The 24,201-nt window shown below is 45.0% G+C and overlaps 2 protein-coding genes across 16 annotated transcripts in view; one reads left to right on the top strand and one right to left on the bottom strand.

Annotated features, from left to right (window-relative positions):
• Positions 1–18,722, bottom strand: part of LRRC36 (leucine rich repeat containing 36) — a 26,779-nt gene extending 8,057 nt beyond the window's left edge. For 2 of the 12 annotated variants that reach the window (XM_035119603.3, XM_060275927.2), the window contains exons 1-9: positions 18,601–18,670; positions 16,902–17,029; positions 11,735–11,927; positions 8,094–8,187; positions 7,901–7,986; positions 5,668–5,792; positions 4,881–4,932; positions 3,563–4,039; positions 821–1,044 (exon numbers count right to left, since the gene is read on the bottom strand). In XM_035119603.3, the coding sequence (XP_034975494.3) occupies positions 821–1,044; positions 3,563–4,039; positions 4,881–4,932; positions 5,668–5,792; positions 7,901–7,986; positions 8,094–8,187; positions 11,735–11,927; positions 16,902–17,029; positions 18,601–18,670 (1,449 nt within the window). Of the gene's footprint in view, positions 1–820; positions 1,045–3,562; positions 4,040–4,880; positions 4,933–5,667; positions 5,793–7,900; positions 7,987–8,093; positions 8,188–11,734; positions 11,928–16,901; positions 17,030–18,276; positions 18,418–18,600 lie in introns of those variants that run through there. The other 10 variants (XM_060275930.2, XM_088672081.1, XM_088672077.1 and 7 more) reach the window with 6 other exon arrangements.
• The window catches only part of KCTD19 (potassium channel tetramerization domain containing 19), a 24,778-nt gene continuing 18,895 nt past the window's right edge, over positions 18,319–24,201 (top strand). The window contains exons 1-3 of one of the 4 annotated variants that reach the window (XM_088672071.1): positions 18,319–18,449; positions 19,359–19,664; positions 22,345–22,495. In XM_088672071.1, the coding sequence (XP_088528197.1) occupies positions 19,635–19,664; positions 22,345–22,495 (181 nt within the window). In that variant the 5' untranslated portion in view covers positions 18,319–18,449; positions 19,359–19,634. Of the gene's footprint in view, positions 18,450–18,732; positions 18,849–19,358; positions 19,665–22,344; positions 22,509–24,201 lie in introns of those variants that run through there. The other 3 variants (XM_088672074.1, XM_088672072.1, XM_088672073.1) reach the window with 3 other exon arrangements.

Here is a 24,201-nt window from a genome sequence, read left to right as displayed (position 1 = left end):
GAAGAGCAGGGCAAAGGTTCAATTCAGGATCAGCATCACTTTGACAGCCCATGATCCTGAGCATGAGGGAAAGATACAACTGGAACCACTGTTTGGCATCCCTTTTGAAATGCCTTATAATGGGGTATGTAAGAGTGGGGAACAGGATCCGGCGCTGGATGCCTGTCTCCCACTCCCAGACCAACTCTGACAGGTTGAACAAACTATATTGCAACACAGGGGTCTGTTTACCAACTCTGACAGGTTGGCAGAACTGCCCACTTGTCAATCACCTGATGTCATAATGTTGTTAGGTGACTGATATCAGTCTAAGATCAAAGGAGGTTGCTGTAATGGCAGACCAGTGGTTTCAGTGATTACCTTTGATGATGCACTGTTCATGCCAACCAACTGACTGGCACTGGGAACAAGCTTCTTGTTAACATTAACCCCACACTTTTGAAAGAGTTGTTTTTCTAAAGTGGGTTTGTTGCACTAGGCTAGGGCAACAGAGTATTCTGACTCATTTTAGCTCTGCAAACCTAAAGTTCCAGTAAGAGTTTGAATCCCTCTCACAAAATACTGAGAGTCTGGAGACACCCTGAGACACAATTATAAGTTTATACTGTGCTGAAGAAATCAACTGCAGCAGAATGGGGCTGGGAGGAACAGATGAAAGGGCAAATGAATGTCACTCAGAACAATCTGAGGCATGCCTGTAAATGTCTCATAGCCATGCTAAAGAACAGATAACACACATGCTCATTAGGCAGCATATCAACCCATGATCCTTCCCCTGCTCTACCTGCTCCACAAAGAGGATACAGAACAAAGCACTCACCTCCATCACTGGCTCTTTAAAACAATGTTTGGGGTTTACTGGAGTGTGCTGGCTGCTGGTATGCTTAAACTCCATTCTTGAAGGACTGAGAGATCGGCAAGCTGGTGGGTCTCGCCCTTTCCTGGATGTGGATGTTAAGGCTGTAGCTGACTGTGAATTCCCAAGAGACACCTCACTTAACAAAGAACGATGCTTTGACAGGAAATCTCCAAAGCTTGTAGAAGCTGAATTGAATAATGAAAGAAAGGGACTGTTTGGTTAGCAGATGGGAAAGAAAGGCTTACACTGGTCACAAGGCATCTTTAATTCCCAGCATCTTGAAGGTGGGCTACTAGTCCAGTTCTATCCTCCACCAGCCCAAAAAGGGCCTGAATTATTTTCATAGTGGCTAAACATCCAAGCACTGTAACAGAGCAAAGAATAACATAGAAGAAGAAGAAGAAGAAGAAGAAGAAGAAGAAGAAGAAGAAGAAGAAGAAGAAGAAGAAGAAGAAGAAGAAGAAGAAGAAGAAGAAGAAGAGTATTTTGGATTTGATATCCTGCTTTATCACTACCCGAAGGAGTCTCAAAGCGGCTAACAATCTCCTTTCCCTTCCTCCCCCACAACAGACACCCTGTGAGGTGGGTGGGGCTGAGAAACTTCAAAGAAATGTGACTAGCCCAAGGTCACCCAGCAGCTGCATGTGGAGGAGCAGAGACACGAACCCGGTTCACCAGATTATGAGTCTACCGCTCTTAACCACTACACCACACCCTGTCTTCCCCACACTTGATCTAAATGCATGATCTCTCCAAAGTTGATGTCTGAAAAAAATAAATCCTGCAAGTCTGCAGGTCACTGTACACAGTACTGCTTCACTGATGCCCTTGGTGTCATGATTCCTCAGACAGTTTACACTTTTTTAAGGTGTCAAAACAAATAATAATAATAATAATAATAATTTTTTATTTATACCCCGCCCTCCCCAGTCAAAACCGGGTTCAGGGCGGCTAACACCAATAAAATTACAATAAGACATAAAAGAAAATAAAACAATTGATTAAAATACAGATTAAAATACAATATTAAAATTTAAAATGCAGCCTCATTTTAAGTAGTCCATAAATAGATAAATACTAATCCAGCATTTGTTTAAAAGGTGATTAGCTTACCCAAAGCACTGGGGACAAGGTAGCAAGTTAGGCTGCTGAGCCATGCTCACTGGCATGGATGCCCGTAATTTAATTTCTCACCCACTGTGAGCTCCCCTTTTCCATTTCCCACCAAGATTGAAAGCAAGTGGCCATCAATTCTACACTTGTGGCCAACTCTTGAAAACAAATGAAATCAAAGTAGAATTTAGGCCAACCAAATTCCAAAAATTCTGGTAAAGATAAAGGGACCCCTGACCATTAGGTCCAGTTGTGACCGACTGGGGTTGCGGCGCTCATCTTGTGTTATTGGCCGAGGAAGCCAGCATACAACTTCCAGGTCATGTGGCCAGCATGACAAAGCCGCTTCTGGCGAACCAGAGCAGCACACGGAAACGCCGTTTACCTTCCCGCTGTAGTGGTACCTATTTATCTACTCGCACTTTGACGTACTTTCAAACTGCTAGGTTGGCAGGAGCTGGGACCGAGCAACGGGAGCTCACCCTGTTGCGGGGATTCGAACCACCGACCTTCTGATCGGCAAACCCTAGGCTCTGTGGTTTAACCCACAGCGCCACCCGTGTCCCTAAAAATTCTGGTAACCATGGCAAAATCCTCCATGCTTTCTATGGTTCACAATCATAGAGGGAGGGCGGGAGCAACCAAGTACGCTTGCCCCAGGCCTTGGAGGGCTAAGCTGGCTAGGGGCCCCTTAACTCTGTCATGCTAATAATTTTATTCTAACAAGACTCCCGCCCCAGGCCTCAGACAAGCTGTGCACAGGCTTGTTCATCATGCAACTCTGGTGTAACAAAGTAGTCCTTTCAAATGCTCCTACAGGTAAAAAGAGCATGTGTGAAAATTCTTTAGAAGAGCCGGGCTCAATCCAAGTATGTGTGTGGTGACAAGAACTGTAAACTCATGACAAGAAGTGTAAACTCATTTCCCAATGGAGCAGCTCAGGATACTTTACCAATGGAGCGTGGGAACAGGTTCAATATAGCAGAAACAGCTGTGAGGCTCAACTTTGTTCTCTCTTTCTATTCATTTGTGCCCTGTTTTTCTGCCCTTTCGTCGGTATTTCTCCTAACTCCCAGATTTGAGTATCAGTCTCATAACTACATTCAGTTATGCACTCAATAGGTAGAGGAACAAGAATCTTTGCTGTAATTATTAGTTTTCAAGAAAATGTACTTTATAAATTTTGAAAATGGGGTCAAATTGCTCCCCCATCCCTAGTCTCACTTTAGGTTTGCCTCTTTTAAGCTAAGTGGAAGAGATAGAGTGACGATCTTTTCCTCTACGGCTATTGACTGTTGACAATACACTGAATTCTGAAAATTAGGAGAAAGCCCATTGCTCAGTGTTTTTGCCTTCATGTCTCTTTCTTTGAAGCTGAAATTTGTGAACAGAAGCTGGCTGCTCATTATACTGCTGACCACCTGTATTTTGCAAAAGGAGAAGGCTAAGAAATATTATTAATAGTGGCAGAAAGTTGACATTTTGAGTCACCAGGAGAGAACCAAACAAAGACTTCCTTTCATTCAGAAAGGTTAGGGAAGACTCAATAAGTTATGTCCTGAAAACTAAGACAATAAAGCCAGCCTTTACCCGAGCTGAGCTTTAAGGAACTTGAATGGTCTGCATCCGCTTCTGAGTGCTGTCCCAGGAAATCTCCACATGAGGACCGGGCAGGACCCAGGACTTCGTTAGCAAACTGTGAGGTGTAATTACAAACATCGTCTGCTGCCGTCTTCTCATTCCTCTCATCATGAAGCCTCTTCACCAGCTCCCTGCGATTAGCAGAGGATGGGGAGTACAGGTGCTCATAACTCTCTGGCCTTAGATTGGTCTTCCCTGCATCATCACTCAGACTCAGCCTCCTAGGTGGAGAAGCAGCCCGGCCAAGGTCGAGAAAGTCCACTTTCCTATTTCCCGTTTCTCTTTTTCCTGGACAGAGGAAGTCTAGAGATGAGCCTTCAGAAAAGGACACGTGGAACTTCCCCTTACCAGACACAGCTCTGCTTTTCATCTGGGAGGGCAGGGAAGTCTGTGCCTGCAGGGCAGTGGGAGACCGGAGCTTCTGTTCTGCAAGTGACAAGCAGAGGGAGGACATTACAATTCACTTGTTCATTCATTAAATATATTTGTATTCAACAAGAAGTATAGATGGCTCAATTAAAAAAAACCTCTAAGTGGTTTACATAAATTCATATCAGGAGTTGTTTCCATTTATCACAAGATAATCATGGTTAATAAACATTGCTGGGAAGAGATGTGAATTTAGTCACACTTAGGATAAGGTTCCATTTATCAATTAAATTATGTGGGTTGACAGATGTTTGTTTCATGCTCTGAGGCAAAGGCTGAGCGGGCCAAAAAACTGGAGCTCTAATGGTTGAGAAGCATATTAGCAATATACCTGCCATTTATACTGATAGTTGCAAAAAGAAAATCCATCAATCACTCAAAACTTATCCCACAAGTTATATCTTTGTACCAAACTGGAAAACATCTCAATAAGTTGAAATAAAATCTTGTAAGAAACATCCAAATCTTCAAATAGTCAAGGTTTCAACTAGATTTAGGCCTAGTAGTCAGAAAGAGCAGGTAGGTGGTAAGCCCATATTTGGACTGTTCCACTTCAGACTGCAAGTGGACACTTACATGATGCAGTATGGGTCCCCAATTTGGGGGAGGGCTCAGAGGTAGAAGACTTCTTCACCTTGACATGCAAGGTATGTTTTTTTTTAACGTACTGATTAAATCTTCAGGCTCAAGTGGCAGAATCTGGATAGATTTTACTACTTTCTGTCTGCTTTTTTTGTCAGAACTGGCTCAGAGAAACATCAGAATCAGGAGAGTTCTGACCCCTAAAGGTTGAGAATGCACACAGATTTTTATCAGGTTGGAAGAGGAAAACACTCACCTCTGTCCAAAGAGTTGTGACTCAGAAACTGTCTTGCATTTGCATTGTCTAGCTGGAAGATATTACAAAGTTAATATTCTGTCCAATAGCAAGAGTTACTCATTAGTTTCAGAAAAACCAGTCTTTCATCACCTTAGCTTTTGGCATTGCTTTACCATTTGAGAGTTTTAAGTATTTTGCATTTCAGTTGCTTTCTCCAGGCCTGGGGATGGAAGCACATATGGTTTGCATTTTGGCCCTTTTCTTTCACCACATGAAATGTTTCTGAATGTTTCAACTAAGAGGCCATAAATGGATCTCGGGGCAGAATTAGGCATTTCAACAGGCAAGTGGTAGGAAATATTCATAAACTAACCATCATGCCACTGTCCCTGGAAGCACCATGTGATATGAGGCGTAGGACCATGAGCTCTCATACAGGCCTACTGTTTCTCTCCTTCTAGTCTGTGAACTAGCCCAGAGCTTACTGATTTCACTTAGTTGCATAACCCAAAATGTGAACACATGTTCTAGTCATTTAATGAACCAATACAAATGGGATGGACAAAAAGAGTAGGTTTGGCATTACCATGCTTTATATATAAGAAAGGACATAAACAGGGGGGTTGCCACAATTTTGAAAAGGAAAGGCCTCCCTCTCAAAGCATACAACACCTGAAAACTTTCTACTGTTGACACTGATGCAACTAACTGTACAGTTAGAGGACACAGAAGTTTAACATAGCAAGGCACTGCCCAAAACAGCAGAAGCCACCTGCCTCTGTTTGACTTCATCAAGCCCACTTACCAGGATCTGGTCCTTGTTTCCTTTAGTTAATTTGCTGGTTGTCAACACAGAAGCAGGCGATGTCTTTAGATATGAGTCTCTCTCATCATGGCATGGCATGTGGCGAGGAGATGAATACTTTGTACCTGGTTTTGTTTCATAAGGAGAAATAATGATGAGCACCCACTGCTCGTTTGTAGAAGAATCAGAATGAAACACATCCACATGTTCCAGACTGCTGAGGCCCATCCTTTTGTTTTGCTCTTACAGGAAGCTCCTCAGGGGGCATTTATCCATTTCCTTACCTTGGCAGCCCAGTGGGGCACTAAACCATTTATAGCTCCCAGATATACCACTGAGCTCAGATGTACCATAAAATACAGTGGTACCTCAGGTGAAGAACTTAATTAGTTCTGGAGGTCCGTTCTTAACCTGAAACTGTTCTTAACCTGAGATACCACTTTAGCTAATGAGGCCTCCCGCTGCCACCGCCGCACAATTTCTGTTCTCATCCTGAAGCAAAGTTCTTAACCTGAGGTACTATTTCTGGGTTAGCGGACTCTGTAACCTGAAGCATCTGTACCCCGAGGTACCACTGTACCCCCAAAATAACTGCAACACCTTCCTGAGTTAGAGGGAAAAAAATCAAGTATAAACTGGGGAGAGAGATAAATCTAACTGGGGAATAGTGTCACAACTCTGCTTGGTTCAAAAATCTGCCAACCCAATTCCCTGAGACCAAGGGTTCTCTCAAAGATCAGAACTCCATCCCACAAATATAAGTTTTTTATTTATTTTTTTAAAATCCCCACAGAGTATTAGTCAAAGGAATAAACAAAGAAAACAACTGGTTCAAATTAGGGATGGATGGAACAGTCTTAATTATACCAGTTTCCATGTTACATGTGTCGACCAGGAAATTAGTTCCATCCCATTTCTGTGAGGATTTTCTAGAATCCACATGAATGCAGAACCTCTTTAAAATGCTCACAAAATGTTCTGGGGGCTGTCTTCTCTCCCCACCTTTTTTACAGGTTCTAGCTATCTGAAGTGGCTAATGCACACTGCTCCTCTGCCACACGTTTCTAATCCTACCATAGTTCCTCCTTGGAGTGACAACATCACCCAGGGAGATTGTAGGGCAAACACATGGAGGCCTTTGTACCATGTGTGTGTGTGTGTGTGTGTGTGTTACTAGCTGTTAAAATAGTTGAAGGCAGGCCATATCCTACACGATATGAGAAGATTCAAAATACCAGGGAGTAAGTTTGGGTGAGAAATCAAAATCCCTTCTCCCTGACCTTTAAACAGAATATAAATTGTGCAACACTGTAAGAAAAGCTTTCTGATAACCCCATCTGAAGACCCTAAATACATTTGAAAGGATTTTTTTGAGAAGATGACATCAAGAGATTACCCACTTGAGGGTATCTGGCAGGGATGAAACAAAGTTCAATGCATTGTAGCAATATACAGTTTTGCCCCTCGGTGAAAAGGGACGATTAGGATCTGTGGTGAAACAAACACCAGCAAATTGCAGCTACACACATTTCCTCCTTAGGAAAGAAAGAGGGAAGGCAAGTCAAGAGTTTGAGTGAAACAAAGGTCAGATATGGACTTACAGACTAGCTATAGAAAGGAAAGATCAAGCATGATCCACGCTTTAAAGCTCTGTGTCCAAGCACCACTTTTTTTTACTCCAGAGTTTTCCCTATGAAAACCTACTTTTGGCAATCCATGAAAATCTGAATGGCCATTTGTTGCACGTCAACTTTAAAGCATGTGTTTTCACAGGGAAAGCTGGGGGGCTAAAAGAAGAATGTCCAGACACTGAGTTATAGAGCACAGAACATAGAGCACAGAACTGTACCTAGAACGAGCGGGGCAAAAAGCAAGTGTGGACACACAATTGCAAGAATGCCTTGTGAAGCTCAAAGCAGCCAATATCCAAGCATGTCTCATGGAGAGTCACTCATCAGTGCCCAACCGGATCAGGCCAGTGGCCCATCCAGTCCAGCATTGTGTTTTCTACAGCAGCCTCCATGAAGAAGCAGAACATGGAGGCAAAAGCTCTCTTCTGTTGTGGCCTCTGGCAGAGGGGCATTCTGGGTCAGCAGAGCTGATGGTCAGGGACAATGGCAGCTTCCAGACCAGGTACAATGGCAGCACCACATAATGTACATGAGCACAATCATATTCAGGCTAAGCATACTGAGGTTTTCCAGTCCCAGTGTGATTGTCTCATAAAACCTACCAGTACGTGTCCTGTTACTCTCTGTATTCATACTGGATGTTGCAAAGCTCTCTTGGTCTAGCACTTCACTCCTCATTATAATTTCCCTAGAGGTAAATTTAGCAACAGCAATGTTAGGATTAAGGTAACCTTCAATATCAAGCACCTCCTTTCCCATCCAAAAGTGTTACTTTTCAGCAGACCACTTCCATACCTTGACTTGTCTTTTTCCAATGAATCCTCTTTGCTCCTGAGGTTAAAATGCAGGTGGGCAGCTTTTCTCTCACGCTTCCTAATAGTTCTTTCATCTATGAAGAAGAAGACATGCAGGATCAATGACTGGCTTCAAAGAGCGGTAGCAATTATGTGAAATCATAATGGTGCCATGAGATTGACAGCTGGGCTGCCCTACCAACCTGTTAGAATTAGACTGCAGAGGTGGGGCCAGATAAAGACCTGGCCCACAGAACCATAACATTTCTCCACTCCTGGACCAAAGTGTCAGAAATAAAGGGCAGCAGCGCCACTAGAAATTATGGAGGCAGGCAGCCATTTTTCTGCCTGTAGGCTTGTTGTCATTTATTTAGAATACTAATATCCCACTTTACAGCCTCACATCACCTTACAAAGGACAACAGAATTACAGAAGTACCACAAAATTCATCTGATAATGTGATTATTCAGGTGATATATCCTGCCCTCCCTTTTAATATTTCCTTTGTTCTCTGATTACTAGGTGGCAGAGCCCACCAAGGACTTGAGGCAATAAAGAAATGGGACCAAGCAGTTCAAATTCACTCAGCACATGATGTAAACAAGTATAAAGTTTATCCTGTAAACTATGGAATGCTCATTCCCACTGTCCAGTAATTTCCTAAGAAATTTAGAGAGCAGAGTGACTAGCCCAAGGCCATTCAATGAACCATGCCCAAAAGTTGGGTCTCTCATGTCTCCCTATGCTTTACACCAGGCATCCCCAAAGTTCGGCCCTCTAGATGTTTTGGACTACAATTCCCATCATCTCTGACCACTGGTCCTGTTAGCTAGGGATCATGGGAGTTGTAGGCCAAAACATCTGGAGGGCCGCAGTATGGGGATGCCTGCTTTACACCCTACTGGCTCACAACAGCACAAAGTCATATTTCACCCAATCCTTGGAGTTGTGATCTTGCAGAAATCTCTAACAGGCCCCTTATAAACCCACCAATTCGAAGGAAGAAGCATGGAATGAAGACTGTTTCTGTATACAGTATATGACACACACACACACACCTCCAAAATGCAGAAAGATTTCTGGAACGTGCTATTTTTTATTTTACTGAAATTATAAAACTATATATGTTCTGTGTTCTACGTCAGTCCTGATGAAGTGAGTGTTGTTTTCCATCTAACATCTAACTTCCAAATGTGAAATGTACAAGTTGAACAGACATAGAGGTCTTTCTTACCGTATTTGCAATGTTAAGCACAGTTTTAAGTACCATATTGCCTAACATTTGTTTAGAATGCTACATGTGTGGGCAATCTCTGCTCACTTCTGTGTCTCTTTTCATAAGCAGCATTCTAGTTTTGTTCATGAAATACATTGACAACACTCACACAACTCAGGGTATCTGGCCAGAGAGATGCCCTAGGGCCCCTTGCACCCTCGGCAAGGAGCTGTATTACATCCCCCTCAGGAAAAAAAAACTTTACTGCAATAGCCACATTAGAAATTACCATATATACTCGAGTATAAGCCTACTTTTTCAGCACCAAAAATGTGCTGAAAAAGCCGCCCTCGGCTTATGTTCAAGTGAGGCGGGCGGTGGCAGGGAAAGGCACAGAAGCAGGGGTTCGGAGAAGCACTGCGCTGCGACTCTCCAAACGCCCGTCCTATGCCTGCTCTGTGCGAGGCGGCGGGGAGGGAGAAGTGGCGAGGAAGGGATCCTTCCTCACCGCTTCTCCCCCTACCCCGCTGTCGACAGCTGGGAAAGGCATAGGATGGTATTTATTTTTATTTTTGAAATTTATCAGTAGCTGCTGCATTTCCCACCCTCGGCTTATACTCGAGTCAATAAGTTTTCCCAGTTGTTGTTGTTTAAGGTAAAATTAGGTGCCTCAGCTTATATTTGGGTTGGCTTATACGCGAGTATATACGGGTACTATATTTTACACAACCCAAGTACAGTACTCAAAATCCTGGTAAGCCCTGTAGACTGGAGCACAGGCCAGATCCTTTGCTAACTGAACTATTTTGCAGCGCAGTTTATTTTTTTAAAAGCAAATGTTCCAGTGAACATCGGTCCAAAATACTGACAAAGTAACACCCCACCCCCCAACATGAGCCCAAATCTATATATTCAGCATATTGTTAAATATGTTGTTGAATACAGTAAGGCTTGTATCTCTGATGCCAAAAAAAATGATGAACAGCACAATCCTCTGCAGGCCTACTCAGAAATAAGCCCCACTGAGTTCAATAGGATTTACTCTCATATTAAGTGTATAGGATTGCTGCCTAAATCTGCAACTCTACTCAGGCATATATATTCCACAGAGTCAGTCTGACACCTTCCTAGCAAGAGAAAGTGGCTGCTGTTAGGGCTCATCATTGCAACAGCCTGTCCTGACCTGTGACTGCTGAGCTTTGCCAACTCACTAGGTTTGACTGAAAGGCAGCTACTGCAGGGTGGGGGTAGACATATTTTGAAAGCCCTCTCTCCCCTCTCCTCTCTTTCCCCATGCTGCAGGATCCAAAAGCGGGCTAGTGCCACTTCATCTCCCAGTCAATCTCCAATGGTGATTCCCCCCCCCACACACACCCTCCCCGGTGGAGGCTGGTTTCACCAACTCCTAGGTACAGCTCTGTCCAGCCCTATTCTATGCTTGAGAATACTGCAAAGAAGGATGCAGGGCAATTTCAAGGTAGGTGGATGCAAACTAGAAATAAGGCATGGTATTCACTGAATCAAAACTCACAACATTTACTGGAATTTTGCTACGCTTCAAGGTACAGAATATGGTTTATGCTCCCAATTTGCTTTCTAAGCCCATTATATAGAAGTAACAGTTGGCTATATGTCACCATTTCCCCGTTCTCTCTCTCCAAACTTACTCCACCACACCTTCCAGTCTTTGTATCAAGATTGGTTGTTCTTCAAGAAGATGCACCATGCATGACAGGTAGCATCTGGAGGAAAACAAGAGGTCTATAGCAGAAGCTCAGTCTAATCTTAAAACTCTAGGGACCTGCGGTTCTCTTTCAAAAACATCAGACTACTGACTAATCTAGCTTTCCAAAGTGAGCACAAGTAAAATGGAAGATTCAGTGAGGCAAAGATTTGTGACAGCATAATATGCTTCTCCATAGCAACAGAAGCAAAGTCCTTAGTACACAGTTACAGCCGCAAACACACACCCTTTCACAAGCACACTCCTTAGAAACAGTGCACAGGGTAATGAAGGAAAGGGGGAAGGCTTAGTTCTAGGACTGCTAAAATAATATTAAGCAGAGGTTCTCAAACTACAGTGTCAGTCCATGGAGGGGTGCGTGTCTAGGCAATGTTTTAGAGGCAGATAGGATCCACAAGCAGTGGTGCGGGGGGGGGGTGTGAGTGTTCCCCATCTACTTTAAAATTATGGGGGCAATGCACTCTCACCTGCCTCATCTGTTAGTCAGGAAAGAGAATTTGGGATTGGTATCCTGACCATCGATGTAGCTCCCCATGAGACTGGGGGGCAGAGCTACTTGTAGTTACTGGCTGAAGCTATGACTGCAATGTTTGAGAAAACAATTGGAACAATGACAAGCTTTGCCCTTATGCCAGCATCATAGAAATGACATCTACTGTCCCTCCTTGCTTCAACTCTCACCTAGCATCTCCAGAGCTTGTAATCTGTACACAGTGAACAGTCTATAATCAGATTCCTTCCTGGTTACAGGGTTGAGACGCAGGTCCAGCTCTCTAAGGAGAGGCAACGCTTGAAGGCGGGCAACTTCCAGCAAGGATGAAACATGATTATAGTACAAATTCAGATGTTGTAACAATTGTAAATACTCAAGACCCTGCATGGAGAAAAAGACAAGGTTGCAATTTGAAAATAAAATGTTTCTTTAAGCACTGAACTTGATCTCACCAACTGAGCGAGTAATACATTGGAAGTGGGGAAGAGCAAGCATTTTCTCCATAACATGCATAGTTTTATAAACCTCCACCAGGTCTATCACAGTTATATTTTTTGACACTAAATGGCTCCAAATGCTTAAGGCTTTCCTCTTGGGAATATACTTTATCTGCCTGAACAAATTGGTTGATCTTTTCTAGACCTTTTCCAACTCTATGATGTCCTTTATCAAAAGGGAGTGATCAGACCCACACAGCATTCCAGTGTGGTGCTACAGATGGGCAGACCAGTGTGAGGCAGCAATGGGAAAGGTGGCTTTGACCACCGGGCCCTGCAAGACCAGCATTCAACCTTCGCTTAGAAACCTCCAAAGAAGGAGAGTTCAGAAACTCCAGAGGGAGATCCACCTTCCATATAAGGTATTATAAAAAAGTAAACAACATTTATTTGACCCCATTTATTTGACACAGGGGGGGAAACCTACAAATACAGTCCAAAAGGCACATAGGGAGTTCTGTATATATGGAATAATTTTTTAAAAAATCTTGTATGTCAAGGAGCCCTGGCTGCCTAGATAAAACACTAGCCCCACAAACCCTTACCTGGAAGTAAGGCCCACTGAACTCAGTGCAGCCTTCTTCTGAGTAAATACTTAGCTATTTACTAGATGCAAGTCAGCAGCACCAGACGACCCCACTTGGCTAGGCGCTGGAATGGATTTCACCCCGCACCTTGCAGAGCCGGACCTATGCTGCCAACAGGCCCTGTGCCCCTTGGCAACATCTGAAGACCCTGATCCACTAGGCGCTGGAGTAGATTGCACCCTGCATCTTGCAGAGTCAGGCCCAGACTGCCACTGGGCCCAGCAGTGGTGGCAGCAACAAGCAGCTCCAGATCTCCCAGCCCTACCCATTGCCACCCTAACCCAGCACTGACCTGGGGGTTCTGGATCGCGGGCTCTACCAGTCAAAACAGGAGCCTCAGCGATCACCCTCTCCTGCCGGAAACAAACCAGGACTGCTCCAAGAAAATGCATATGGCAAAAAAGAGTGCTAAGCCCTGGTGAGCTGCCCTCTTACCCTCTTGTGATTGTCCAAGTAGATATATATATTCCTTCACTTCTCACTTCCCTCTGTGGCCCCCTAGCCTTGTGCTGTGCCCCCCCCATTTACGCAATTTTCACCTGTGGCCCCCTTGGAATATCCTAGGGGGGCCCGGGGGCCATATGGCCCTGGTTGGGAAACACTGGTTTGGAGAGCTCTTTTGGTGTTTTTCACAATCTGCTTGCATTTTCGTCATTCTAAATGACCATGAGTTCATTCACACTGTCACTTAAGGTGGAAAGTAAGCCTCCTGTACCTCCAGATTATTTGTGAATAAATTAAATAGCCCTGTAGTACTCTCCACAGGAACAAACCCTCCAGAGTATTCTTAGACCCCTCTTGTGCCAGAGAGCAGGCAGGGCACAGCACCACTCTTTGTCCCTTGCTCCTGGGCCTAACAGCCTCCAGCGCAGGTCTGAGGACAGAGTCTATCCCTCCATCACATTAGTCCCTCACACTCTTCCTTGGAGATGCCTCCGTCTTTTGCCTTCTCTCTTGACTTGCCCACCCACCTCCACCTCTGGCTTTTTCTGTGGCTCAGAAAACTCTTATTGCAACCCCACCACTACTGCTGTACACTCACCCTTGATTCCAAATTTATTTTATTATTAAATTTATATACTGCCTTTCATCCAAAAATCTCAAGACAGTTCACAATACCATGAGAGCCAAACTATAGCCTTAGCATTAACTCCAGCCTCATCACAGGCACCAGCTCCAGCCTTCAGGAGCCACGTTGCATGCTTATATTTATTTATGGACATTTGCAAATTATTGTTGCCTTTAAAAATATTGCACTATTCTGCAAAAGATAAACGTTTTTCTACCATCTCCTTCCTGGTATTAAACCAGTTATTGATCCATAAGAGAACACACATTCTTGTCAAAAGTGTCTTGGAAATATATAGGAACACATACTGAGTCTTGGTCGTCTAGGTCAGTGCTGTCTACACTGGCTGGCAGAAAATCTTCAGGGTTTCAGGCAAGGAACATTCCCAGCCCTACCTGGAGATGCCATGAATTGAACCTGAGACCTTCTGCATGCAAAACAGCTGCCCTGCCACGGAGCTGTGGCCCCTTCCTTCAAAATATATAATTTCTGCATAATCGCCTTTATATTTCCACATATTGTCAACATTCTCAAATAACTGTAAAAGGTTGGTACAATCTTGAATTGTGCTGGAAAACACAAGGAAGCCAGCACAGAGCTGCATCTCTGTTCTGAGCATTGCACTAGAGATTTACTTCTAAACCACCTCCCAATGGTTCATGCCCAGGTAAGGGAATAAAACCTTAAAGATATCCAAGACAGATATGCAAGCTGAGCTTCCTGGTAGGAACCCAGTTTATTCAAAGAAACTATTGCAATACTGACAGTTACTCCAAATCAGAAGTCAGGAGAACTGCTCCAAACCACATTTTAACAAAGTTTTCTTGTTTCTTTGTTTGAATTAAAGTTTTATTAAAGATTTTATTGTGCAACAAAAAAGAACATATGATGTCTCCACTTTCAATTCATAGAGTCTTTTACATTTAGTATGAGACACTGTTGACATAGACATTATGTGGCTGGGGGAAAGGGGGGGAGAGAGAGATGGGGAGATAATGATTTTTCATTCTATTGCATAGTTTGTTAAGGGTTTTTGTGTCAGCATCATGTGAGTAGGACCTTTATTTGTATATCTATTTTTGGTGGTGGTGCAAAATATTAGCGGATCCAGAGCTTGGTTGTTTGTTCTCTGTTGACTGCAATGTGGTATGTTTGTATGTGGGGAGTGGGGGGTGTTGTTGCATGGGCCGGACATGCGTAGAAGCGATTTCCAGCGCCACGCTGCCCATGTCCGCAGCGCCGGAAATCACTTCTGCGGCTGCGCAGACACTGGAAATCGCACCTGCATAGAAGCGATTTTCGGTGTCCTAGACATGGGCAGCGTGGTGCTGGAAATCGCTAGTCTGTGGGAATGCTCCAGCCCACGGCCGCAAAACGTTGCCGACACTTGGTTTAGGAGCAGAATGTTTATGTGCAAGGCCGTTTTTACCTTGAATCTAGGAAGCTATAGGGATGGGATGTTAAGGACTATTTTGAATGTCTGGTTGTCAATAAAACAATGATAAGTAGGTGAAGCAGAAGTCCTGAGGCTCCAGAATATTGTGGTACACGAGATAATAGAGACAAGAAGATAACGAAGTGGAGCAAGACAGTTTTTAACTCATTGATATGTGACCTCCCTTTATTCTATGAGCTAATGCTTGTACAACCTAAACTCACACAGGGACAAGCAAAGGAGGACACCTTCACCCCAGTGTGGCTCCCCTTTATCATATACAGTGGTACCTCAACTTACGAAGACGATCCGTTCCGCGGCAGTCTTTGTAAGTCGAAGTCTTCGGTTCTCGAAGCACCCATTCTGCACATGTGCGAAGCGTGATTTCACGCTTCTGCGCATGCCGCGTCTGTGCAGGCGCAGAATGCACGTGTGGGGTGTGCGCGGCGAAAAGACTTCTGGGGTTGTCGACTTCTGAAGTCGAAACCTTCGGAAGTCGAGTCATTCGGTTGTCGTGGTACGACTGTATACACCCCTACAAGACCTATCCCACCACACCCCACAAGAACATATTTTATTAAATGCTAAATTAGGGTTACCAGACGTCCCCGGTTCCCGGGGACAGTCCCCGGATTTGCAAATCTGTTCCTGGACAAATTCCATCCCCAGAATGTCCCCAGATTTGCAAATCTGTCCCCGGGAAATGTGGCAGTGGCAGCCTCAGCAGCCCCCACTGCCGAAGGGGAACCAGGGACATCAGGCGGTACAGATCTCCTGCCCACTTTGTTTTGACTGATGGGGGAAGCTCGGGAGTTGCAGGCAGGCGGGCGTTGCCCAGGAGGGTTGCAAGGCACGCGGTTTCTCTGTTGGGCAAGGTGCAAAGCCCTTCTTTCACACCCTGTGAAACATAAATGTGCAGTTTTTTAAAAAACTGGGCAATGGTGCGCCGCCCACCCATGACTCCTGAGCCTACCCCGATCTCCTGCCCCCTTTGTTTTGACAGATCAGGGAAGGTTCGGGAGCTGCGGGTGGGCAGCCATTGCCCAGTTTCTTAAAAACTCTGCACATTTATGTTTCACAGGGTGCAAAAGAAGGGCTTTGCACCTTTATACAATATGCATGTGTGCTTGGGCCCAGGGTCTTTTGCCTCACCATCCCCACTACTGACTCCCTGTTGCTACTCAGCTTTAAAAAAAAGTGTCCCCAGATTCATTGGAAAAAAATCTGGTAACCATATGCTATATAGGTTTCTATCTAATTTTATAACAGTATCCCATGACTGCAAGATCTTGAGAGAGAATGGCTGGGAGAGAAGCCCTGTTTCCATAGCCACAACCAACCAGCCAAGCAACAGGCAAGAGAGGAAGCAGACAGAGCTTCCACAGGGCAATTTAAAAAGTTTTATAAGTCTAAATGCTGCCCACCCAGGGCAGAAAGAGCGCAATCCTAACCATGTCTACGCAGACGTAAGGCCCACTGAATTCATTGGGTCTTACTCCCAGGTAAGGAGGTTTAGGATTGCAGCCTACAGTTTAGGTGTATATCAAGACTTGAGCTGCTTGCACGCCATGTTAGACATGTGAAGGCAGGAAAGGAGATGGGTGAGATGCCTCTTACTAATTCCAAGCTCCTCCACTTGGGAAACAAGAATCACTCATCACCACAATTACCGGCTCCACAGTTCAGGAGCATCCCAGGCTCTGGCTTTGGGGAAAGAAGAGCTAAATAGATTACCCTGCAGCAACCATGAAAGGCTGCAGAACTCACCTCTAGACAAGCAAGCAGGTTCTTTGACAAATCTAAAGACTGAAGATTTTTAAAGGCTTTCAGGCCATCTCCAAGAGAGACAATTTTGGCTGCATGGGTTCCCTGCAGAGAGATGGACTCCACCTGTTCTGGAAAAAAATGGCAACTTGTAAATGTGTTTTGGTCTTTCCTACAGTTCTTAAACTGCAGTTTTTCACATATCAGAAAATTTGTTTATCTGATTTCTTTTAGCTTTGTATATTCTGACTGTGTGTGGGGAGTGTGTGTGTAGTATGGGTCCTATTAAGCTGCAACCCCTAAACCCCACTGTGGTAGAAAACAATAATGCAAACTGGCACCAAACTGAAAAAAAATTAAAGAAATAACTCTCAAGAAACACAAGTCATAAGCAGCATTTCAAAGGAGGATCTCTTAGGATAGAGAAAATACTTTCAGAAGAGTGCACAGACGTTTCTTTTGTTGCACTGTTGCCTCTAATCAAACAGGTTTTTGTAACCATTCAAAACCTGCAGAACCAATTTATCTAGAGGCAAAGATGGGATGGATGAGCACAGCGGAGGACCTTGGGGTCTCAATATTTAATTTAGCACCTCCTCCGCACAATTAGAAATAATAGTTGCAGCGCCCCCTAGGCTCCGCACCGTGAACCGTGCACCGTGAACGAACTGGTCAAACTCCCCTAAATCTGCCTCTGATGAGCATTTAGAAAATGAGAAGCAATTCTTTCAAATCAGATTCCACTCTCTTGAGTGTAAACACAAACTATCTAGCATTTTCTTTCTTTCTTTAAAAAACGATTTATCTTTGTTTTCTTTTTAATACTTTTATGGGAGAGAGGAGTGTGTTATAAATAGTATTAAAAGTAAACATATAAAAAGAGAGGCAGGCAATCTGCCCAACACAGTCAGAGTGGGCGTAAGGCAGCACTTAATTTGCTGCTATAGGTTTAACAATATTAAATTCCCCAACCTGGTGCCAAAGGGCAGAAAGCTGTAGAAGGCTCGTGGGATCTCCCTTTTTATGTAAGATCCCCCCACAACAAAACAAAGCTACTGCTTCACCCTAGCCTGATTTTGCTTCAGTGCACCCGAGTTGCAGAAAAATCCCTGAAGTGGCCTCGTGCTACTCAGCAAGATACTTTGGCTGCCCCGTCCCAAGGACCAGCACCCCGACCCCTCCCGCACCACCACCGTCCCCGAAAGAAGCCCCTCCCCCACTCAGTCCCCCTCTGGGTCCTCCTCAAGAGGCCGAAAAGATTTCGCCACGGCGCGGGGGGGAGGGGGAGAGAAGAAGCCAGAAGAAAAAAAGGGAGCCGTTCCGCATGGAACAAAAGTTCAGCGGAATTAGTTCTGTTTCACACATGCCTCCTACCTACCCCACACTACCCTTTTGACTGGCCAGAATTTCCCTGGAAACGTCCGAATGCTCTAATGAAGTCGTGGACGGTGCCAGACGGGAGTATGAAAAGGAGCGCTCCTGAGCATGTGCAGAATGTCCACACCCGGTGACCGAAGGGTCCCTTAACTCTGGAAGCAACGAGGCTTGGAGGTAGGCTTGAGTTTGGTTGGGCCTAAGTGGTGGTGGTCGGCCGGCCGGGGAGGCTGCCCCATGGCGGCGCTGGGGGGCGCTCCTTGACCGAGCGAGGAGGCCCCTTCGCGTGCGCCCCCGGCCAGCCCTCTCGCTATCTGGCGGTCAGTACCTGTCGGTAGCCCCCGCAGAGCCGGCTGCCGGCGGATCCAGGCCTCGCTCAGCTGCACCGCCACCGCCATGGAGCCGCCGCGCGTTGCCTGGCAACCCGGGCAAACACCGCGCGGCGGCGGCGGAAGGCCGCGAGCCAAGGAGGCCGTTGAGCGGCCGTCGCTCGGCCTTTGCTTTGCCCTGGTGGGCGCTCTGCCCCGTCCCCTCAGGATGGTCCTCCGCCCCTCCCTCCGCCTCCCCAGCAACATGGTAAAGGGGATCTCCTCAGGAGAGCAGGGCAGAGAGAGCGGAAACCCCAAATGGGCCCCTTGTGCGGGGCTGGAACCGGGGGCAGGGGAGGTCTCCCTCTACACACGCCCCCACACGGAGCGCGCTCTCCGCCCTTTTTTCAGCGCCAGGAAAGAGCGTCTCTGAGCATGTGCAGCCGGGGAGCATGCATCCTTCCCTGCCCCGCACTCGACAGCATCCTCGGATCCGAAGCAATATCGGAGAGACTTCTTTTTAATATATATTTAAAAAGAGCGGGTGGGGGAGGGGAATTCATGAGTGTGGTTATTTTAAAGGCTTAGGACAGGCATCCCCAAACTTCAGCCCTCCAGATGTTTTGGACTACAATTCCCATCTTCCCCAACCACTGGTCCTGTTAGCTATGGATCATGGGAGTTGTAGGCTAAAACATCTGGAGGGCCGCAGTTTGGGGATGCCTGGCTTAGGATCTGCTCTGGGCTTGTACTGATTTCTCCCCCACCTTTCAATTAGGAAGAATCAGAAATAGTTCCTGAAGCTGAATCTTCTGAGGAAGAGCTGATTCACCTGAATGTCGGAGGCTGGTGCTTCTCAGTTCCCAAAAGCAAAATCGCCCAGTTTCCAGACTCTCTGATCTGGAAAGAGGTTTCGGCTTTGACTCAGAATGAAAACGTGCGCCTGTTCATTGACAGAGATGGTTACACCTTCAGGCACGTCCACTATTACCTGCACACCTCCAAGCTGTCCTTCTCCAGCTGTGCTGAACTGAATTTGCTGTACGAGCAGGCCATGCTTTTGCAGCTGACCCCGCTATTGCAGGTACTGCCTTTCCTGGCTGTGGTTGAGAACATACTCTATTGCCCAAATAAGAAAGGCTGTTAAGTTAGAGGCCAGTTCAATGGGACAACTTTCACAACAGTAGTTTCTTCTCTGGCTGCCCTGGAACTGTCCTTTTTGGACTGTGGAACAGTTTATAGGGATGGTTGTGCAGCTCCATCTGGCTGGGAAAGCAAGTGCCTGTGTCAGTTGTACAAAAACCTTGGCAGAATTAGAAGCCAAAGCAGGCAACAGCTCAAGTTAGGCTTAACCATGGCTTGGAATGTGGGAGCTCCATGAGGACTCATGTGCTCCCAGCTTCATCTTACAACTGGGTTCTTTCCCACTACCTGCTTTTTGCCAGCCATAAGCTGTTGTGGCTTCTGGACTGGCAAGCTACAGCTAATAATTTGCTTCACATTCATGATTTGAATCCCAATGTGAGTTTGTACACCCTGATTTGCTGGTTAGTGTTAACTGGGTTTGCCAATTTGCATGTCTGCGTAGAGCAGGCATCCCCAAACTTTGGCCCTTCATGTTTTTTGGACTACAATTCCCATCTTCCCCAACCATTGGTTCTGTTAGCTAGGGATCATGGGAGTTGTAGGTCAAAACATCTGGAGGGCCGCAGTTTGGGGATGCCTGGCGTAGAGTGTGATGAATGACAAGCAGAATACAAAGGAAGGAATCTGCATGCAAGAGGAGAGGAGGAGAGGGGGCTCCCTCATGCCAAGCCATGGTTCAGTGTTACATCTGAGTTATCTATTCAAGCAGGCAATCAAAGCACTGAGGCAGATGGAGCAATCAGATTGAGGAGCCTGGAGTCCAGGAAAGAAAAGCCCAAGAGAACAGTAAACTGGGAGTTCTGCTCTTATCTAGGCAAAAGCCAAAGCAGAAGCTATTTATACCTGGCTTGGCCCATCTGGAGGCCTCTGTGTCTGCTTCACTAATGGAACTACCGGTATTGTGGGATCACCCTCCCCCCTTTCCTGCTGACTCTGAAGAGGACCCTGCAAGTCCTAAGCATACTATGGAGCATGATCCCTCCCCATCCTGAGTTTTCCACTTCTAGCTCAGCATCCTCTCTGCATGAGATAAGTTCCATTTCAGTCAAGGGGATAGACTGGGCAGGAAAAGTTCTCAGTGGATTGTGCCTCCTGTGTCGGTGTTTTAAACCAAACCAAGGTGGTGAGGATTTGCAAGACCCACCTCAGTCTTCAGCTGCTTGCCTGTCTCACGTTCAGGCAATGAAATGGAGGGCACCAAGACCAAAGGTTGGCTTTGTTCTCAGATTAGGCATCACAGAGAACGTAGAGAGGGAAGGATGCCTATCAACAGGTGTGGGTGGGACCTGTCACATAGACATGTGGGTGCAAGCTGGTTGATGAAGAGCTTCAGGGCTACTTAAAGCTGTTTTTCCCCCTACAAGGCACAATGAATTGGACAGCAACACCAATTCACCACCTTCTTAAATTACTCATCCAGACTGCCTTTGTGCTGCGTTTCTAGGCACAGGCCTGGGGCTTTAGTGCTGCATGTCTGAGCGTTGTTTTTTGTTCTAGCACTTTCCCCAGGAAAACCCACATTTTACCACTGAATTAGAGCAAACAGCAATCAGGTTTTCCACATACTGTACTGTATTGTCATTTGCTCCAATTCCGTGGTAAAATGTGGGTGTTCCTGGATAAAGCACTGGGACTAAAATACACTGTTCTGACACAATGCTTTAAAGCGTGGACCTGGGCCTGGAAAACACAGTGCAAAAGGATGTCTGGATGAGCCCTATGACAGGTTATAATGGGTAAGCCATGAACTGTCTGAGTTGACAGTAATTTACACTTCTGAATAGGGTATAGGTTATCTTTGCTAGGTTTCATAGGTCTGACTTGCCCTTTATTGAAAACATCTATGACAGATTCCTCCTAGGCTTCTCCTGAAGACAGAAAAATAAGTTGGTTCCACTGCCTACATTGCTGAGCTGATAAGCAGTTATGCTGTTTGTTGCAATCATGCCCTTCTTCACACAGTGCCTAGTTAAACTATGGAACTCGCTCCCATAAGATGTGGTGGTGGCCACCAACCTGGATGATTTTAAAAGAGGATTGGACAACTAAGCAGGGCTTGAGTTGTTGCTGGGAGTCATAAGTGGGGAGAGCACTGCTATTGTGCTCAGGTTCTGCTCGCAGACTCCCTATTGGGGCATCTGATTGGCCACTGTGGAAATAAGGTGCTAGCCCTCTGGGCTGAGCCAGCTGCAAGGCTCTTGTGTTTTTCTAAAGCCTCCCTAGCTGAGCCTCCCCAGATGCCACCTCAGGAAAAGGGAGAGGAGCTACCTTCCCTCTTCCTCCTTAGTCCCTTCTTAATGAGGGAACAGTGGGAACAGAAGCACATAAAAGGTTTGTCAAAGGGAAGCATCTTTATGAGCCTGAAAATAGCATCATATAGCTTAAAATAGTGCTTACATTGATGATGATGACCACAAGCTTATTAAAAACTTTCAGCTTTGCATTGCTTAGGAACTCTTACTTTGTATTGAAGCAAATGTCATTGATGGCAGTGCCGAAGGACAGTATCCTGCTATGCGCACCATGCTGTATTGCAGCCCTCCTCTTTTAATGCTCCTGTGATTTTGTTTAAATATAATTAAAATGCATGCTTAAGAGATGTTTGCCTGTCTTAACAGACCTTAGACAATTTGAAGGAAGGAAAACATAATTTACGTGTCCGTCCTGCGGATATACCAATAGCTGAAAGAGCATCTATGAATTACTGGAGAACACGAAAATGTATCAGCAAGCCTTCAGAATTTCCTCTTAAAAGTCCAGCATTTACTGGTAAAAGTCCATTGTAAGCAACTACTTAAGGTTAGACCGGACCAAAATGACAATCTTAGTGATCATAAGCAAACATCTTGGATAATTTTTATAAACTTCCCCTGGCTTCATTCAGCCCCATGATCCTGTGGATGGAGTGCGGGTTAAGTCCAGGAGACGTGGACTCCAAGCAAACTCAGTCATCGCTGATTTATATCACCCCACCCCTCAGATACATTAACAGAGCGACTTAAAATATAATATTTAATAACACATCACACGAATACATTAACATAAGCTTAAAGCAGCAGCCCTATAAAAGCATCAACCAAAAAGCGTAAACACCTAGGAAAACAAAGAAGCCTTTGCCTGGTGGCACAACTTCAGAGTGGTCACCAAGTGAGCCTCTGGGGAGAGACTGGTTCATAATGTCTATAACATAGTGTCTCACATCAATTGTAACTGATCCATAGAAAGGACTCGTATGAACTGAAAGCTGAAACACTGTACTGTATGTACTTTTGTTACCCAAGAAAATCTTCAGTAAAAACAATTAAAAACAAAACCAGGTGCCATTGCTGAAACAGCCCATTTGCTGATAGCAACTGGCCATATCTCAGATGATGGGGGAACCCAACGAAGGAACTCCAATGCAGATGTAAGTGTAGAGGCAGGTGAGGGGACGGGCCATCATTCAAGTACCCTGGCCGTACATCAAGAAGGGCTTTACAAGAGAAGACTGTTGGGGCAAGATGCTTGCAATGACTCATTCCAATTAAGCCTAGCAGCTGTATTCCCAAACCAGAGGCAACCCCAGGTGGCTAGGTGAGCAGATTACAGTCATTCACTGTCAGTTACAATCACATATCTCAGTAGGATTATAAAATGAGTTGATGTTGATGCTTAATTGTGTGGCTGCATTCCAAATCACTGTTCTTCCTCCTAATAAACTTTTGCCTGACATTAATTAGAGTGCTGCCCCTTGGGTCATTTGCTCTAGAATGAGGCTTGCTTTATTTTTCACTCGCTTGGGTTATGACAGGATAAGTAGCATGCCCATGAAGGTGCTGAATGTGGTTTGTTTGTTTTTTAAGTCCTCTGGAGAGAAATTAGCAGTTGAACTTATGCACACTGCTAAGTTGTTTGTGACAAAACTCTTAATATAAATTTGTATAATTTTGTGAGAAACATCCCCTAGGAAAGCAAACAGAAACCAAGTTCCTGTGGCTCTGCCTGTCACTTTTGGTCCCAGAGGCGTGATAAAAGGCAGCAAGGCACAAGACCAGATTAATTTTGCCCCAAGAGGTAGGAGGCTGAACTGAAAGTTGATGCTCACTGACAAGAGAGAGTTGGGTTCATTATACTGCTTTAGAGTCACTGGCATATACTCCTGTAATTGAGCAAAGTGTTTTATTTACCCAGATGCCTTTTCAGCCGAATTGTTGAAATGTTACTACTAATTGTTTATAATCTGTTTTTTTAAAAAAATATTTAATATTATATATTATTTCTACTACATTTTACCGAGCTTGGTACATCATCCTGGGTACTTTAGCAGAAAAGTTATGACACTTTTTTTTTATAAAAATGATGTATTTCTGTATTATTATAATTATTACTACTACTACTACTACTCAATACCACAACCAACAAAGATTTTATAAAGCCCAAAATACCCCTATGTCAGGCATCCCCAAACTGCAGCCCTCCAGATGTTTTGGCCTACA

Source organism: Zootoca vivipara, chromosome 6, assembly GCF_965207765.1.
Source record: "Zootoca vivipara chromosome 6, rZooViv2.hap1.1, whole genome shotgun sequence".
Classification (NCBI taxonomy): domain Eukaryota; kingdom Metazoa; phylum Chordata; class Lepidosauria; order Squamata; family Lacertidae; genus Zootoca; species Zootoca vivipara.
Note: the sequence above shows the minus strand (reverse complement) of the source record. Positions and strands in the feature narration are given on the sequence as shown.